At 36.2% G+C, this 20,143-nt stretch overlaps 1 protein-coding gene and 2 long non-coding RNA genes across 4 annotated transcripts; 1 reads left to right on the top strand and 2 right to left on the bottom strand.

The window, feature by feature from the left end:
* Nucleotides 1-650: 650 nt before the first annotated feature.
* LOC103710774 (serine/threonine-protein kinase SAPK3-like) lies at nucleotides 651-5,525 on the bottom strand. The gene is made up of 9 exons (XM_008796657.3): nucleotides 5,139-5,525; nucleotides 4,427-4,501; nucleotides 3,051-3,152; nucleotides 2,860-2,913; nucleotides 2,688-2,780; nucleotides 2,508-2,600; nucleotides 1,500-1,604; nucleotides 1,310-1,408; nucleotides 651-1,232 (listed from the first exon to the last, which is right to left on the bottom strand). The coding sequence occupies exons 1-9, from the start codon at nucleotides 5,259-5,261 to the stop codon at nucleotides 951-953; spliced, it is 1,026 nt and encodes a 341-aa protein (XP_008794879.1). The 5' UTR covers nucleotides 5,262-5,525; the 3' UTR covers nucleotides 651-950.
* A 2,666-nt stretch (nucleotides 5,526-8,191) lies between these two features.
* LOC113462971 lies at nucleotides 8,192-10,173 on the bottom strand. Its single transcript, XR_003386388.2, has 2 exons — nucleotides 9,545-10,173; nucleotides 8,192-8,840 (listed from the first exon to the last, which is right to left on the bottom strand). It is a non-coding gene; the product is annotated as an uncharacterized LOC113462971 (long non-coding RNA).
* A 1,504-nt stretch (nucleotides 10,174-11,677) lies between these two features.
* LOC108511426 lies at nucleotides 11,678-15,286 on the top strand. 2 transcript variants are annotated; one of them, XR_005508692.1, is made up of 2 exons: nucleotides 11,678-14,562; nucleotides 14,832-15,286. It is a non-coding gene; the product is annotated as an uncharacterized LOC108511426 (long non-coding RNA). The 2 variants fall into 2 exon arrangements; XR_005508691.1 differs by having other exon boundaries at nucleotides 14,761-15,286.
* Nucleotides 15,287-20,143: the final 4,857 nt, after the last annotated feature.

Raw genomic sequence — 20,143 nt, 5'->3', positions numbered from 1 at the left:
CAAACCTGCATATAGGAGGTAAAACTTGTTCTTAGAACAGTATATATCACACGTCTTGATCTAGACAAGCTCTTTTTAATATTTTAATTTTATTATAATAAATTATTTTTTTATAAATATTTTTATAAAATAAAGATATAGTAATTTTTAGGTAAAATTATTTCTAATATCATCAATCATGCTGACAGAGGAGGTTAGATGAGAAAGGAGTGAGGGAAAAGGTGGTGGCGGCAAAGGGAGGCTAACAAAGAGGAAGAAGGGGGAGAGTGGAGAGGGATGAATCTACAAAATAAATTCGCAATAGGGGTATATTTGTGAATTGCAACTCTTCAGCAACGTTGCGCCATAAATGTGAAGAACTGACAGGCATAGTTACAAGTTCAGAGTTCTTTTGGCTGGGAAGAAATATTGTGGAATCCAGAAAAGGAAAACGACGTATTACTTAAAATTATTAAAGAAGTTACATGGTCAGAAACTTTATTAAGAATACAGAAATTGTAGCAAAAAGGCTATCTTATCATCATCTAACAACAACAACAACAACCACAGCAACAAAGGACATTTCTTCTAAGTATTTCAAGCACTGACTATGAGCAACTTATATTTAGACAATGATTTATATAGGGATAACTATATATTTAGACAAGAAATTGAAGAATCACATGGCAAATAGAAGATTCATTAATTATGGCAGAATTCTCAATAACTTGGAGAATGCTTGCTCCTGATAGAGGCATCCAGTTGCTAAGATCCCATAGCACTCTTTAACCCACCTCATCACAAGTCATTCCAAGGGCTTTAAATATTCACAGCCCTCCAACACTGTACATTTAACACAAACATGTAAAAAATTATCACACAATAGAAGCAAAGTTTTACTAGCCTATATCTGCTGGGACACACGGTTTGAGTGCAACATCATCCTAATTCTGAATCCCCAATGTATTAAGTCAAATGGGTGCCAGGAAGTCGCCACTGCTATCAACCTCTTCAGCATCTGCCTCAGCTTCAGTATCATCAGCATCCACCAATCCCAACGCAGACTGATCAATTGCCTTAGAACCTTCAGCCGGTTTCTTTGCTTCTTCTATGATGCGCATTATTTCTTCAACAGTCTGACTGGGCCGATCTTGCTCTCTGACTATGTAATTTGTTCTCTCAACCTCTATTATCTCTTTAGGTAAGTTCTTCAGAAACCAGGGGTGTTTTTTTATCTCTGGGACTGTGATCCTCTTTAAGGCAATGCGGAGAGAGTTAGCACTATTTTCACTGCAAAATATAGAGAGAAGTTGAGCAAGAAAAAGTATACCTTTGATGGATCGGCAACAAAAATTCGAGAGAGAAGCTGCCTGCACCCCTGGGACACTCGCACATATTCCGGAATGGAGTATTGAACACTTAATATTCGCTGTTGGGCATATGATATTATTTCTATATGATTTTTACTCAGTTGAGAGAGAAAACAAAAGGCTCTTCCTAAAAAAAAAAAAAAAACTTACATTAATTGTCTTCCTGAAGTTTCTTGGATCCTCGGGATCCTCAAAGGGGTATGAACCAACCAACATCACGTACAATGTGACACCACAGGACCAAACATCTGCAATCTGAATTTCAGGGATTTCAGAACACCTGGCTGCTAATAATAGTAAGCAACATATTGAAAAAAAAAGAAAAAAAAAACTTCCTAATGCTTGAACTTTAATGCCAGAAACAGAGGCATTAAAGGTGCGTAACTAAAGAAGCTGAAGTAAGTTGGCAGTTTGATCTTTCATAGTTCAACATGGCATATGGGATTAGAGTGGAAGTGGGAGCAGCTTCACGGTAACAAAAAGAGATCTGAGGATAGCTTCTAGAGCTTGAACCAAGTAAGAACTTCTAGGACCAATAGCATATGTGCAGGAAATGATGCCATTACATACCAACGTGGTCCCTAGTGCAAAACACATGCAGCCATGACGATAATACAAGACACTAAGATGGTATATTTTGATTGAAATCTTACAAATTATAATATAAGCAAAATTAACAAAAATAGAGCAACCATGACAACTTCAAGATAAAGCTAATTTAGTCATCCTTGTGTGCTTAAGCATTCCCTATATCAATGGAACACTTCCTGCTCATTAGAATTAACAAGTGACAAGCTATCATAACATTAAGAAATCCAAGTAGGACCTGAACAAGTAATGGAGAGGTATGAATTATTTGTGTTAGATAACAGGGTGAACCCCTCAAGCAGCTTACTTATAGGGTATCTAAATACACTAAAATCCCTTTTTTTTAAACTAAATGAACATACAAAATTATGGAATTTATTACAAAAAAATACACTACTGCACTTGAAGCTTAGGACCTCTGGTCCCATGACCAGATGTTTGTTAGGCACGTTAGAAAGAAAGCGTCCCTGTTCTAATTGCATAAATTTGTCTTGTAACCACCAGTTGAGGTTCTGAGAACAATTCACGACATTATATCCACATCTAACAAGTAAAAAGGGAAAGAGTTACCTTGCCATCATACTCCTTTCGTGATAGGACCTCTGGTGCTATGTATGCTGGAGTACCTACTGTTGATTTGGGTTGCGAATGCAGTAAAGCAGACTGCATTCCAAAGAGAACAAGCATCCCCATAATATTACTAAGTATATTATATCTACAACAAACTACAGCAAGATACTACAATAATACCTTTGAGTAACCGAAGTCGCAAATTTTAAGGCGTGGTGTTGGACTCCCATCCAGGAGTGTATTCTCAAGTTTAAGATCACGGTGACAGATTTCCTATAATAATAGCAACAATAATGTTGAGATAATTTCGTTGTCTCCAAGATAATTCAGATCAAACATATGTATAATATACCATGGAATGGCAGTAACTAACTCCCGATATCAGCTGCTGAAAGAAGAATCTTGCCTGTTGAAAATGCAATTCACACCAAACAAAGTGAAAAAATATGTAAACAACAGGTAACTTAATAAGGTAATATAATCAGAGAAGCATTGATTAGGGATGGTAATGCAGTGAGATAAATCTACAAGGAATTAAACAACCTCATCCTCACTAAAGCGACCAGCATTGCAGATCCTCACAAAGAGCTCTCCCCCAGCAGCATATTCCATGACAATAGCTAGGTGTGTTGGTGTTAGCAACACCTGCAAATAATCATCCATCATCATGAATGCAAAAGTCATTTATATAATACCACCCTTCTCCCAAATTACATGTAACTCAAGTATCATGAGAGAAACATGAGTGTGAGAAGAGTACACTAGGTTCTTTGTGCTTTCATACGGCACAATATATATATTTCTTTTTGGCACATTTGTATCCTTTGGGAGTCCAAAACCTACATGGCTCAAATCTGTATGAATACAACGATCATAAAGAGGCCAAGGCTGCTTCATAAGCAAAGCGATGCCTGTGGATAAGCTAAAGAGACTACTGTACACTGTACTGGAGGTTCAAGAAAACCCCAAATCTATCCACCTTCTGTACTTAGTTATATCAGAAAACCTCAGGGTCCTGTTCTTAATTGTATCAGAAGGACATAAATTTTAAGTGATTACCAACCTCATAATGGTTAAAAATTAGGAAAAAAAATATAGCACAGGGGCCCTCTCAGAAGCAAAAATGACTCTATAGCACAGCAAATCAGCAAAACTAGGAAAAGTGATAGCTCGGAACCAACCATGTGGGCCTATGCTGTCATTGCGACAAACCACCTTATTCACTTCTCATGAAAACTAAACAGAATTTTTAAAAATGTAGGAAAAAAAGAGGTAACTAGTAAAGATAAGCCAGCACCCTCTCTTCATAGGTGCAATGACAAAAGCATGGCAGAATGTTAAATAGCTTTGCTTAAAATTCATTGGTATGCAGGAAATTCACTTGGTAGAGAAACCAAAGTGAAACCACTCTACATAAGGTGATTAAGGATTTCTCTTCATTTTGAACCATACGAATAATTCCCAGTTCCAACCACAAGATACAACTTTTGGTAGGTGGCTGGCACTTGCATATAGAAAAAGGAGAACATAAGCATACCAGACATTGTGAGGATACAGGGGACATCAGAAGCTTATGTTATTAAATATGAAACCAGAGACATTTGCCGGTCCTGTCAGATACCAAGAAATCACAATTTTTTGGTGCGATCTTAACTGTGAAAGATGATCTCCGAATATTTTTCTGACAAGAGTTTGGGAGCAGCTTTACTCTGCTAGTCCTATTCCATTCTTTAAGAAGTTGTATATACTGCAAAAATCCTTTTGTGATATTAATGCATGAAATTATTGTTCTCTTCATTTAATTTTTAACCAAGGAATTTTATGTTATGAGCATAATGCATATATTCACTCAGAATTGCAGAAGGCTTTAGTGGATATTCAAATGTAGCTAGGACATGATAGGCAAGTCTGGTCTTCACCTCCTTGAAACGAACGATGTTAGGATGCCTCAAAGACATGTGATTGATGATTTCCCGCTGCACATTCTCATCAATCTGAACCAAAAATAAGAAAGTGAGATTTAGATGGCAATATCTCACATCAAGACCGACCTTATGATATTAATCATAAAAAGCCCTTAAGTAATCTCAAAGGAATAGAATGAGTAACCAATTTAATGTAAGTCCAAATCCTCAATTCCTATCCATGAGCAACCCGACTCAGGACTATCAGAGTGAAGCAAAAACATAATCCAAGTCTCCTGAACTAAAAAAGGCCATTCCTTTGGAACGATAAAGACATTTCCGAGCAAATTCAGATCTCTTATAACAATATTTAATCCATAAGACCCAGTTATAGGAATGTAACCTCCTCATAATATCAAATTCTAGCCAAAAACATTCGTCCACAATTCTGACAATAGCATCACAAAAAACAAGAGAGACAAAATAGAAGAAAAAACACAGTCTTTCCTTTCCTCAGAGGGAATTGAGATCATACCATTCACGTCAAAATCAAAACCCATCAGAAATCTTTTAAAAAATGAATCCCAAAGACAATTAGAACAAAACCCGGAAACAGAAACACCACAATTACATCCAAGAACTCGCATTCCCAAACCTAGAAACAAGAACCCATCAAAAAAAATAAATAAATAAACAGAACCATAAAGAAGCAATCTTTTTCGCATACCTTCTTCCCCCTCTCGATGTACTTCACGGCGACGAGCTCCTTGGTCTTCTTGTCCCTCACCAGCCTCGCCACCCCGAAGTTCCCCGCCCCCAGCTCCTTCAACGGCTCGTACCTCTCCTCCATCCCACTCCCAGCCGAACCAAATCCCGAATCCCGACACCAAAACGAATCCAAAGGCGCGGAAAAAAAAGAGAGGAGACGAGAGACAGGGGGCCACCCTCGTGGTATGAGAGAGACCGACCGACCACCGCTAATATCTCGATCTCTATCAGATCTATCGCTCTCTTGGAGGCCCCCTTCGTCGGAAAGGGCGGTCGGGAGAATGGACTTTGAGGCCACGTCAACAAAGTGGAGGCCGACGGGGGATTCCCCGCCCACGGAGCCGCGCCAAGGGTCGGTGTCTTCGGGACACGCGTCGACGGATGTTTTGAAACTGACGTGTTACCATCGCTGGGTCCCTTTCGGCTAGGCGAGCCTCACCTAATATGCCGACAATGTGGGCCCAGAATGATAGCCGGTCGAGCCGAGTTTGAAAATGCTTTGAGATACGTGCAGAATGCAATCCAACGATCAATGCTGTACAAGGATATTGATCATGCGAAAGGTATAACTCGAGCTCCGCATGGAATATTTTGGCTAGGGAACAAAGCTTGGCTTTTGCGCTTGCGCAAAGGATCTTTTACGCAAACTCATGAGTCTCTTTTTTTTCTTTTTTATTTGTTTTCTAGAAGGTATCAAATTTGTTTGGGTGCCCAAATTTGGAAGGGTCGAGAACATATAAATGACACATGGAAATAGTAAGATTTTGTGGTTAATAGCTCAAATGATTATTTTTTTAATGCTTTTTATTGTGTTCTATATAATCGTTTTTTATCCTCTATGCTAGGAACATTCTTGATGCTTGTTTCTGTTTCTGTTTTGTTTATTAGTTTTTTAATATATTTTGTACTATGGCTGTACCCACATCGTTGTGTATATGATGTCGTTATACCAATATATATATATATATATATATATATATATATATATATATACTGTACCAGGCAAACACAAATAAAAAAAATTTCTATTTGGCTTTGGTACATTGTTAATGAGTTTACTGATCTTTGCGCAGCTTATTTTTTCTCCAACAAATGGAGATTGACTCTTCTTAATGTGAAAATACCCGATATCTATTTTATACATGATACAATCACCTGCAAAGTTGCCAAGTGACATCAATATTACCGTCAAGTTGATCTTAAGAAAAAAAATGATGTTCATATGAGCTCATCTCCTCTCTTCTTTCTTTTTTTTTTTCTCTCCTGTAGATGTCTTATTCTCTTTTCAACGACGACGTTACAACAAATATGTAATACCTTATGAGATCATGATTGTGCGTGCATGGAGTAAACATGCATTTGATATTTTGATAGGTCATCCATTGTGACATCTCATTCCACATGCAAGCTTTTGGGACACCTTTGGTCATTAAAAATTAGTTATCACCGGCTGAACGAAATATGTCATAATTTTTTACATATATCCATTGAGGCCAAGAATCTATGAAATTAACAATCGTCAAAATTCTTGCTTCCAACAATAGAATAAAATATATTTACATTTGTAGGACAGGCGGTTTTTACTGTTGCTTTTCTTTCCTCCTAATGAGATAAAATCGCTGTTAATTAAATATTCTCTCTGTAGTATGACATAGTAGCACAGCATTTTTAGGATATTTTTTCACTTTATACACATAAAGCACTTTCTTGATATTACTTATGTACGCATAGCAACATCACTTCTGTATTCATACAAACCAATTCAATTAGTCCATGTAAACATGTACCTTTGTGAAGTTTTTTTATTGAGAAAAAGTTCTATTTGGCATTACCAATATATATATATATATATATATATGCAACATAGATTCATATCCCATCGATAACATCCAATGCATTGTATGCATTTCAATTACACCAGGTTTGATATTGGTATAGTTTTATGTAGGATAGACTTACTCAAGCCTACTCATGAAGGTAAAGGACCTTGTTTAGGTGATGAGAACCTAGATCAGCTCATAAATCTTGGTGGGTAGAAAATTGCCACATTAATGTGATAGGTCTCAAGAAGAAAGCTAGTCGTTCAACATGAATCCGAAACTGACTGTATCGAGAATATATCAATTCTATTTATCGTAACCTAACCAATTCCAATCAAACAAATAAGTCAAAATTTGGGACCAGAACAAACTTAGGTCGAAAATAATGGTAATGTCAGGTCATTTTCAGGTTGCATCTAGCTTTGTCCAGCATCATAGCCTGTCTACCAATTCAATGAATATTTTTTTTGCAGTGATTCAATCAATGGTCCGGTACCAAACATTTGGCGTAGAAGTTATTGAAGCAATGGGTCTTTCAAATAAACCAAACATTTGGCACACTGGCACTAAGAGGACTTAGCACTGAATTAATTGCAAATGGACTGAACCTTGATGGCCAAATGGAGCTACTGAATTAATTGCAAATGGACTGAACCTTGATGGCCAAATGGCGCTACTGAATTAATTGCAAATGGACTGAACCTTGGTCCAGTCATCTAAACTGAGTTAAATCCAGCAAAGGACAAAATATATATGAGTGGTGGGGGTTGCATTACTTTCAATAAGATCCAGCCATCCATGAGCTGAATTTGTGATGGACAAAATAAAAGAACAGAGACAGAACCCATCTTATTGTTGTATAGTCTTAAGAATTATGACATAATGACAGTCCTCAGTTCCTTCTAAACCAATTTGTTGAACCTGGCGAACAGTTTTAGACCGTAAAGTGTTGGAAGAATTTTACTTGTCAAGTTTAAACCGAGATGTAAACAATATTCTATTCCAGGGCAGAATACACTAAATTCTTGTTTCTTATATAATTGCCTCAGATTTTTTACAACTACCTTAACTTACTTTCTTTTCGTATCAACATATAATCCTAGTTTCAGTGATGGTGACGGTATATGATGGCAAAAGAGGCGACAATTGGAAGAGCTGGATGAAAAGTCTACTGCTCGTCTGTTTTAGTTGCTCTTCCAGACCTTGTCACAAATCTAGATAGATAATGTTTGTAATATAAGAAAGTTAGTAATTGAATAAGAAAAAGCAAACAATCATAACCAAGTTCATGATGTCATGCTTTAATTATATATTGAGAGGTCTACACCTTCAACTTGTAAGCCGAGATGATCCATAAAATGATCAATAAAAGCTAGACTATCCTAAGTACAACCATAAGGAATCATTGTACAATCCAAATTACAACACATCCAAACTCCAAAGGACATAATCCACTATGTCCAAAACACATCAAATAGACTCCAAACACGACATAAACCATCCAAACTTCAAAGTACGACCACATCCAGAGTTCCAAACTACAACCATAAACCATCATCTTACAAACCAAAATTACAAAGTCATGGAACATAAATTGCATCATTACTTCTCATGTCCATCCTATTTATCTCACCAAAAAGCTCCAATGCCTTCCCACTACAGCTTCTTTTCAGTGAATACCCAGTGACTAATGCAGTACAGGAAATCAAGTCTCGCTCGAACATCGAGTCATATACCCATCTAGCACTCTGCATGCTCCTAAATTTTGCATATGCATCAATCAGTGATCCAGTAACATTAGGTTGATTCTCATAACCCAGTTCGACGGTCAAAGCATGAATCTGATTCACATGCATAAGAGCTCTAACTAAACCACATGCCCTTAACAGACTTCCAAAAGTGAAATGATCAGGTAGATGACCTGTTAAAATCGTAAATTAAGATAGCCAAAAGGTTCATGGAAGCTGAAGTTCAACAATAAAGGAACCCATATATAACAACGGTTAAACTAAAATCTCTGGAGACTTCCTAACAAGAAAAGGAACGAGTATCGACACATTTTTTTTAATAAAATGAAGAAGTTGGTCAGTAGACTCTAATATGCAGCATCATTTGTTATCAACTAAGAATGAGGTATAAACAGTATCCAATACCGAAGTTGATTATGCCGAACCAACAGAAAGTAACAGTGATCATAATTGGGCAGGTATTTTTGCCTATCATTTGATGAAAATATCATGTTTGTCAATGTCTTATGAATCTGTAAACTTATAAATTAGAACGATACATGTTACCTTCAGAGTAAACAAGATGTGTACTTTATTGATTAACATAGGTGTTGATTAATACAGGCGAAAATTAATGTATAAGAACTTAGAAAATGATTACCTGCAGCATGATATTAACAAAGATAAAGTAATGTTGTGTGGTAGCTCATAACAGTGCATGGTGGGATATCATGGAACAGAATCAAGCGCAGAAGCCAAGCGTTCACAATTCAAACAAGCATCTAATAAGCTTTCAAATCATAAGTTTTAAGCAATACCATCTCTAAGCATCAAGCAAAAATATCCAAATGCGTCCTCTCCAAGCCCCTGCACCGCACACCCTCCAATCACCGAATTCCAAGCAACCACATCTCTCTTCTCCATCCTCTCGAGCACGCACCGAGCATCGCATGCTCATCCGAAGCACGCTTCAAATGCAAATCCACGAGAGCACTCCGCGCAAACAAATGCTCCGCAAATCTGCTCTTCAAATGCACCCAGACCAGTGCAAACCCGCAGAGCGCTGCCATTAGCGAACTCATTCGCCTTAAAATCCAACTGACGTATCCAAGAAAATTCCTCTATTGCTTCCTCTGGATACTCATTCTGAGAATACCCAGAAATCATGGCAGTCCGTGACAGGACGCTCCTCTTGGGCATTTCATCAAACACCCTTCGAGCAGCGACCACGTCTTCCCAAGAAATTGGGCAACTCGGCCGGCTCTTCCGGCTTTTGCAATTTTTCCAACTTCTGCCGCTGATCATCCCTTGATTCGCGATATCTGGATGATGATGAGGGACGGAGCGGTTGTTCAGGCAAAGCATATATTTAGAGAAGCCAACAGGGCTGCGGATTGGGTGGCCACGTATGTGGCTAACCATGCTAGTGGCATCCTATGGGTGGTGGATGGGGAGCTGCCTTGGGATAGGTATATCCGTACACGTGTTGTATGAATCATCCGGTCTAGCAAAAGAAAAAAAACGTTGAAAAAACTCGGACCGGAAACCTGTTCAGTCCCAGTTAAATAGATTCGGTTCGGGTTTCCACACAACTCTTTTTTTTAATTATTTTTTTTGTTTGTCTTTTGTTGTTGGAATAGGCCGCACAATTCTAATTCTGGACTGTTTGACCCAACATGCTCATCCAGATAGTTTTGGCTCGATTTTTTTTTTTTGGGGGGGGGGGGGGGGGGGGGGAGGGGTACATCGGTTGTTCACATTAATTTTATATGAGCACAGCCAATCGAATCACTAGAAAGTAGACTGCATAGTGGGTGGAGAAACATAAATATGCCCAATTTAGAGGATCTCCTCTGAATGGTGGGCAGCAAAAAAGGCAACCCAATCAACAACTTTGTTTGCCCACGAAGCACGTATACTAAAATGTACAATACTCTCTCACCCTTTATTCCCTCTTTGACGGCTCGGATCCTACCAAACCCAAATCCTAATACCCTAAATCCCAACGCTCAAAATCCAAGCATCCTGCACCGCGAACGAGAGCCCTATCGCTGTCATCCGCAGGCCTACGGCCAATTCGAGATAAAGGGTCAATCAATCCATCTTGAGATCCGCATCGAGCTCGCTCCTCCCGACCTCCAAGACCTCGGTCCTATTTAGGGGAGGGGTGCTGGCGGTAGAGCTTTTGAAAGTAAAACTGTTGAAAGTATAGCTTTCTGAAGTAGAGTTTTTGTAAAAGCTGTTTACTGTTTGGTAACTACTTTTTAAAATGCTGTGGCACTTTAATATATGTTTGGTAAACAAACTGAGAAAGTACTTTTGTGTGACAAAATTATCATAGAAAACATTGCATAATAAAATATAACATATATCAATACATAAATATATGATATAGTATAATATTATTGTAATGTAATATAATATTATTATAGTATAGTAATATAACATTATCCTATAGCATAATAATTTAATATAATATTAAATTATTTAACATAATATATCAATAAATTACGATATAATGTAATATAATATTATATTTATAGTATAATAGAATAATAAAGGTACAAAATATTATAATTATTAGCTTAGATTAATTTTTCATAATATAACATAATATTAAATTATTTAACATAGCATATTAATGTATTATGATAAAATATAATATAATAATATATTTATAGTATAATACAATAATAGAAAATAAGAATATCTTTTTTTCCATAGAAGGGAGTCTGATCTACGACTAAGTTCTTTGTTAGGGCTTTAGCAGATTTTTAGATTTATAAACAGACAAAGTATGTAATTGTTATATTTTATTGTGAAGCTATTTTTATCTTTCTGAAAAAAATAGAATAGCTTTTAAAAAAAATTTATTAAATATCCTTTATCATTCAAAAATATTTTTGAAGAATTACAAAATACTTTCTGACACCCTAAAACGCAATCATCTCTCTCTCTCTCTCTCCTCTTTTTCCTCTCTCCCTGCTACGGTGAGTGTTAGGGTATATTTCTCCTGCCTCTCTCTCTCTCTCTCTCTCTCTCTCTCTCTCCTTCGCTTGTAACCGTTTTGATCTCGTCCTAGATCTGAGTATCCGATTATTTCTTTTTCCCATCTTGATTAATTTATCGATTGCGTACATGCTTTTACTTGGGAATTTGGATTTCTGTAGCCTTTTTGCCCACTCGTGGTGTCTGTCGATCTGATATTAACATAGATGGACGAAGATTTCTTGGTTAGATTTATAATCATGTTTCAAGAGATTGGCTTGCAAGATTTTCCGGATTTAATTTCATCGGAGCATACTGTCTTGCTGTGTTGAAGGGCAACCTCTGGGAGCGATCACGGCAACCATTATGAGAGTTTCTAGCTCTAGCTCATCCTCTATATTTTAACTCAATTGCTGGGGCAATTTCAAGATAAAAACCGAGGGGTTGGGTTTCTGGAGTTCTTGCACTTGCTGAATTTATACTTTTTGTACTTTTTATAGTATCTAGCGTATTAAAGCTGATGCAATCATTAAATAGGAAATGCTTGATGAAACAGAAGGAGGAATTGAGTGATTGAAAGATTCAAAAGTGGGAAGTATTTAACTGTCATATATGAAGGCAAGGCACAAGGAAAATTGACAAATACATTGGAGACCGCCAAGAATTCTGCTATTGCTGGTTTGCCTCAGTAGTTACTTTGTCATGTTTCACTAATAATCTGCCTATGTTTTTGATTGTTTCCATATCTATTGCTCTGTCGATGAAACAACCTAATTAAATTGATCATCTGAATGGGGTTTCTAAGAATGCTTTCTTGCAACGAGACGTAGCTTTTTCCCCTCGTAAATATTCTTTCTGCTGAAAGATTACAACTCATAGTTTTTTTTAAGAGAATAACTGCATATTTCTAAAGTAATATCATTGTCTTAAAATATCATACCTTTTAGCAAAAGAATCTCAATTTTGGTATTTTTTATTCAAGTTATTTTTTTAGTTATTTATGGAATAAACTTAATTCAAATTTATCTGACTGTATGTAAGTATGTAACACAAGGCATTCTATCTCTAGCATTCTAGCTTGTTGGTAGACCATGCATGAGGACACATAATATAACATTCTATAACCAGAACTTATCTGCTCTTTTACCAACTAACATGAGTTTTTTATTTCACAGTATTAGTTGGTTTCTCATGATGTATTTTTCCTCTTATGGTGAGTCTTTTTGCGCTCTATCATTGTACTATTTTCTTATTTTGTATTTGAAACAGTGGAAGTTTATATCTTATCTATTTGTTATCTCTCCCTCTAAAAGGATATGATGGTTAAGTAAAAGGTTCGAGTAAGAAAACTTATTGGTGGTGATTAGATTAAGTTGCGAGAAAGGAAGATGGCCCTTGTCCTTGCTCAAGTTGTAGCATTGTGGCTTTTGCAAGCTCTTCAACAACAAGTTTTTCATGCATATGCATGATGTTGGGTTGAAAGAAAAGGCATGGGCTGCATTCTAAGTTTGAATGCTAGCCTAGACTTTCTCCCAATATTTCATATTACAATCCCAATGACCATCTAATCACTATCATGTTTTCTTCACTGATAAATCCTTCAAGCTGATCCTTCCAGTCTTCAAGATTTTGTGTTTTTTGCCTTCTTAGTTTTCTTTTATTGAAATTTTGGTACCTAAGTTGGATTCTGAAATTAATTCTGCTCTCAACTTTGATATTATTGCTGAATTCATGCTTTCTTCGTGGTCATTGGATATACTGGACAATCTTTGAAAACATTTTTTCTGCAAATTGGTCTTGCTTGTTACATGATTAGTAGGTTTCCATCTTCAGAGAAATGATGCATGTCTTTAAGAATGCGTCCTATTGCTAAGATACCAGAAACTTCAAGTAAGTATTCTAAAAGTTGTTGATTTGCGTTTCTTACCGTAGATTTGTTAGACCACATTGTTAGTGTAACAGCTTGAAGCATAATCATGAGAACATCATAGTCAAGGCATGAGTTGAGAAAAGCATTGTTATCTAATCTCTTTACATGTTTGGTAGAATTGCTGCAGATGAAAACTAATGCATGCAAAAGGTTGGACATATCTTTTGTCTCATATGTTTTAGCCTTTCCATCCAGTTTTTGATTTATATCCTTTCTCTGGTTCTGCATGAGTTTGGTCATCATATATAAAGTTTCCATTACATCCTGAAATGGCTGCGCATTAATGTTGCAAATGTTGGCATGCTAAGTTGTGATCTTATACAACCTCGTTTTTGCATACCGCTTGTTGACATATTGTACCTCCTTCAAGCATCGACTTAATGTTTGTTCCCTTTTTCTCCTGCTATTACACATTCCCTTTCTTTTCCTGCTATTCTACATGCTGGAAGAGCATGAGGCACACTCCACAAATATATTAGCAAGACTGATAATAATAAATTTACTTGGAATACCATTTGTTTGCTGCTCATATCATATAATCTAGAAGCCCTCTTTTTGCATAAAACCATATGGGCTGTACATGGAGGATTGGTATGTTTTCCATTTATGTATCACATCTAGTACTTAAAGAAAGCATTTGAAGTTTTGTATCTGAGGTACATTAGACATTATTTACATGCTAATCTATCCAATCTGAAGAAAAATTTTCACCTTTGTGAGGGCGGAGACAAAGTCTTGGGAACCAACCGGTTATCCATTTTAAACCCTTACTTTCGGCCTTTTTATTAGATTTATGTTTTCCATCAGACTGTAAAACTATTATTTTTGTTTTCAGTGCAACAGTGTGGAGGGAAATCCTTCATCTTCAATTCGTGCCTTTCTCAAAACCTATTTTGTTAATAAAAGACAAAGGCAGAAGTATGTTTGTATTTTAATGTTTCATCCTTCCTGTATAATAGTATAAATTTTTTAAATGCTCTGTTTACTTGGTTGCTGTGATTTGGAGCAATGCCTGCTTTTGAAAAGCAGGTTTTTATTGTCTTCACTTCAGATACATCGATCTTTAGTACACCTTTTTAGTAGTTACTGATGAATTTTTTCATTTCATAAATTCAGTATTGCTTATGAGGTGTGTGTTTGGAGCTACAGTCTGTGATTTTGTCTACGTCTCAATGTCAATTGGTTAGGCTTTCTGGTTCCATGGCAATATTCATGTCTATGCCAAAGTGCAGAAATTTTCTCCCACTTGAAGCGCAAAGGATTTGAGCTACAATTAATTAAGTTGGTAGCTCCTTCAAGGGAGTCTGCTGAAAAGCCCTCCAATTATCTAAAGGAATGCTGTTCTTTTATGGTCTATGTGATTTCCTCAGAACTGATCCTGTCCTTGCAATGGTAAGAATGGCAAGGGGTACTATTTCTTTGAAGGAGATTACATAGGATATATATTTTGCCTGTAACTCCCGCTCAACCATTTTAAAGAGTCGCTTCATGTGGGTAGGGTGATTATGATGTTCTAAGCTATTTCACATGGTTACAGAAGTCGCAATGGGTGTAAATATGAATATTCAAGGTTGTAAATCGAGTTCAATGTTAAGTGAGGCTCTCATTGAGAAAAAAAAAATAAAGAGTAAATTACAAAAAATCTCTAATATTAAGGATAAATTATACTTAGATCTAATAGGATGAAAAAAATCTAAACTTACCCTTGTGACATTTATTTCCAACATTTTAATCCATAATTTAACAGAATATTAGTCAAATCATTAATCTTAAATGAGATTTAAGTATTGCATTAAAAAAATAATTAAAATAACTTTAAGGATAGAAGAAAATTTTAGTATACTTTTTTTCACTCTAGGGCATCTTGATTTTTCACATGAGGCAACTACTTTTACTAATGATATTAATTTAATTGGGTATGTGTAGAATTTACTATACCTAAAGGGAATTTTTGTAATTTACTTCAAAAATAAAATAATTTGATTATAGGATCACAACTATTCATTTTTACTCTCAGTTAGAGATCTAGTTCAATTATCTAAGCTAATGAGCAAGGTTTGTACTCCAAGATACTAACAAATGCATGGCACAACGGAGGATATCTTTTCTTCTTGCATATATATTGATATATATTACTAGGGATATAATAGGGGAAATAATCTTACTCTGAAGCATGTTACAGGGTTCATCTCTAATACTTTCAGAAGATCCACTGGACATAAGACTTCAAGGCTGAAATATATAATAAAGATTCATACGTCAATATAGTCTATCAAAGGTATTGTTTGTAAGTATTAGAGGCTTAGAAGGGACTTAATCACATCAGATATCAACTGGTCAAAGTACAGTGGAAACAGAAGCATTAAAAGAAGCATAAAAATTACGAAAATCTGTAGGAATCAAATTTAAGCATTAGGTTAAAAATGAAATATTCCACTGGGGATTGAATCTAGAAACAAAAACTGTTTTAACAGCAAACACGAATCTGCCTAAACGAAATGTCGGGTTAAAATAACTACTGGGCTGTGGTGTGCCACAAGACATACAGCTTGAGGCGAGGACTAAAAATAAACAGCATTTTCACTCATCATCATCATCCTTGGCACCAGCAGATGCATTTTCCAGAGTTGTTCCCAAACAAAGCAATGCAAATGCCAGATTCTTTCTATTTCCTCATCTTACTCTTTCAGAACCATAATTCAAGGACGTGGGAATAATTCTTAGCATCAAACAAATATCAGAACATGGAAAATCAACTATATTTGCAGAATGTGGCTGCTCTGCCTCTTATGCTACCGCAGAGGTTCCTTGGTGGATGTTAACATTGTTCGATCTGCATGAATGGCATAAAAAGCATGCATCGAGAAAAGAATTTCCTTTATTAACTCAAAGAAATCAACCATGGAAAGAAAGAAGTATGTAAGAGGTTCAGTTCTTGCATGCAGTGCAATGTGTTGCCCAATAGATATAGCCCAAGAGGAGGGGTGAATTGGATCTTTTTAAAACTTTTCAACTACTTCTAAACTTTTCAGTTAATTAAGCTAAGTTGTATGGATGCACAGTGAAATTTAAACTTAGCAACAGTTTGAATCTAATCTGATCAAGATTAAAACTATTAAACAGGGACTCAATAAACGATTAGTCTAAGTTTGCCAAAGCATGCAATTCAATACAATGAATCTTAATGCAGTTTTACTAAAAGAGACTTGATTAAACAATTTGAATATACTTGCATCTAAAGCATGCGCGGATAAGAATTAAGCAAGCAATTCAATTAAGCATTTACCTAAGTAAGTAAGTGAGAAAATTAAACAAAGAAGCATCACAAACACAATAAAAGTATAGTGGTTCGATGCCAATTGCTCCTACATCCACTCCCCAAGCTCTCTTAGGAATTTCACTATAATCCTAAGACTATAGCCCGGTTGTTTTACAAGTTCACAACTTAACTTGTTGTTTTTACAAGATCACAACGAACCTGGTCGGTTTTTCCTGGCTCATCGACTAAAACCACTCCGTTTGTTTTTCCGGGTTCATAAACGACCCAGTTGGTTTTACGGGCTCACCAACCAAAATTTATCCTGGTTGTTTTCCGGATTCACAATCAACCCAGTTGGTTTTTTCAAAGGCTCACTAACCAAAATCTTTACAACGTTTGTTTTTCTGGGTTCATAAACAACCCAGTTGGTTTTTTCAAGGCTCACCAACCAAAATCTTTTTTCTTGTTGAATCCCTCTAATTTAACAACTTCCAATTTAGATTTGAAAGAATTTTTACAAGTGCAAGAATTGAAAGAATTAAACACAAAAGCTATTACTCTACAAATAAAAGAATAACTGAATGTGGAGAGCAATAGACGATGTTGGTCAATTGATTGCAATCGTGGACGCTTCACCAACTTCCAGAGCTGTGGACTTGATATTGAATGCTTGCAATAAGACTTTTAAGGCTTTCACTTGGTTGCTCACTCCTATACTCTGCTTTTTGGGGCTCTTTTATGATTTTTACATTTGGGTAATAGAACTCTCTTTTTAATTCACTTGGTTCCTTGTATTTATAGCTTGGAGACTTTTGAAAACTATTTTAGAGCCGTTGGAGATGAAATATAGCCGTTAGAGCTGAAAACAAACTAGCCGTTGCCATAAAAAACTAGCCGTTGCAGCTTTATCCCGTCGTTTGGGATCGACTCCTGATTTCAGGGGTCGACTCGTGTTCCTCACGAGTCTACTTGGTAAGTTTCGAGTTGTCTCTTGCTTGCCTGCGACTTTAGCTGCTCTTTGGATTTTCTCTGTACCACTTAAGCGGTCGACTTTAGCTGCTCTCTGGATTTTCTCTGTACCACTTAGCCGCAATGTTGGGGTCGACTCGAACTATCTAGAGGTCGATTCGAATCTGCGTGAAGTCGACTCTAAGGCTTGGTTGTTTTCGGCTGCCTTTCTGTCTTTTGTTTGAGATACTTCTGGGGTCGACTCGTGATCTTCTCGAGTTGGCTCGTAAAATCCTTGAGTCGGCTCGGTCTCAGTCGGACAGAAACCATACTTCTGAATCTTCTTTGCGGGTTGTCTGGGGTCGACTCATCTTTTGCTGGGGTTGACTCTTGAGAACCTGGGGTCGACTCATCCGCCGAACTTTGCTCTTCTTTCCTTGACATTAGCTGCTTGGGGTCGACCCTTAATCTGTGAATGCCTCTCATTCTCTGCAAAAGCTCATGTTCTATCTTTCTTGCCAAGACACAATCATTAGTAAATATTATTCATAGTTTTGTGATTATCAAAATCAAACCTTGGGTCAACACAATGTTTGAGTAATGCATAGTTACAAACAGGACAACTGTCAAAATTGCAGTCAGATAACATGAAAGAAAATTCTACTGCACAATCTTTCTCTGGAGAATGGTGGTTATTCTGCTTCAGTGGTCACACCATAGCTAGTAAATCCAATTGTTTTTTTTTTTTAATTCGAAGATTTAATACAACTAAAATAACCTCGGATATGGCATGCTACTTTCCTCTAACTTGTTTTCTATTTGGGATGATCTTGTGATCTTTGAATCATGCACCATATTAGAACCATTGGTAGATAGGGGTAAAAATGGATCAAATAATATTCGTTCGGATCTGTTTTCGTATTCGAATTTATTTGTATATTAGTAAAATTTGAGCATCCAACTAATACTATATTCGTAAAAAAAAAATAGATATGGATATAGGTAGACAACTATCCAATTCGTATCCAAATATCCGATGCTATTTGTAACCTTGTTTAATTTTATATAATATTTATGAACTTTTTTAAAAAATAAATGATCATATTAACGTGCTATTAATCTGATTTATCATTGACCTAGTAATATATTTAATTATATGGCCATAAAGTTTAATTATTTGATATATATATATATATATATATATATATATATATATATATATATATATATATATATATATATATATATATATATATATTTGATATCCAATTTGTATCCGTATCCGTTTAAAATAAATATGGATATGAATTTTTGCATCCGACTAACATCTGTATTCATATCTATATTCATCGAATAAAACAAATATGAATATGGATATGCTAGTATCCGATTTGATTTCAACCCTATTGGTAGACGAGCCAAGCAATAATCCACATGATGTAAGGAGTTCAAATTACCCAATGATATATGTAGTTCCATATCGTAGAACTATTGATCATAAAAATTATTATTACAGAGGAGATGGCATGTTACAACCTTACAGAATATAGATTTCACCTTTGTTTTGGGGGACACTATGGAAATACAAAGAATACTAGCTTTGCCTCACTGTACATTGGTAACCTTTAGGAAAGCAGATAAGATCCTAAGTTGCAGCAAGAAAAGGACAATACATGCAAAGCAAGCATGCTTTAGAGTCCAAAGCACTGATCTACCTTACCATGAAATGAAAGATTCTCCAACCCTCTCAGAGATGAGGTAGTCAGCGTAGCAACTACAATCCTGGAAAACAAATTCGAATCATAAGGTTTCCTTCCAGCCCCGCAAATGACCTGAAAATCGGTGGAATCCAAAGGTATATGCTGGGCCAAAGTCATCACTTTCAAATGGCTAAACACGTAGATTACGTACCTTCTCCCTAGTTGCTTCATTTATGACATCCAAAGGCACCTAGGACTTGAAGTGGGACCGGACCATTCAACTTTGGGCCGACAACTTTGGGTTGCATCCAAGCTGTTCCTTCTTGGGCTGCATCATGATCAGGAATAATTCCAAGGGGCCCGCCATACTTGATTCTCAACTACATATTGCTATTATGATAACTTCTCTTAACTAATTAATTAACTGACCAAGACGAGAAAAAAAGGATGAAACAACGGAAATATCAGTAACGTCTCTTCTTGTTGTTGCATATTAAAGCATAATTTGATTAGATTGCTATGACTTTATCCAACGGTAATGACCATCTTGTAGTTATTATTTATTATTTTCTGTTATTATGGTGAATCACGG

This window comes from Phoenix dactylifera, chromosome 2, assembly GCF_009389715.1.
Source record: "Phoenix dactylifera cultivar Barhee BC4 chromosome 2, palm_55x_up_171113_PBpolish2nd_filt_p, whole genome shotgun sequence".
Lineage (NCBI taxonomy): Eukaryota > Viridiplantae > Streptophyta > Magnoliopsida > Arecales > Arecaceae > Phoenix > Phoenix dactylifera.
This window is presented reverse-complemented; position numbering and strand designations above follow the sequence as displayed.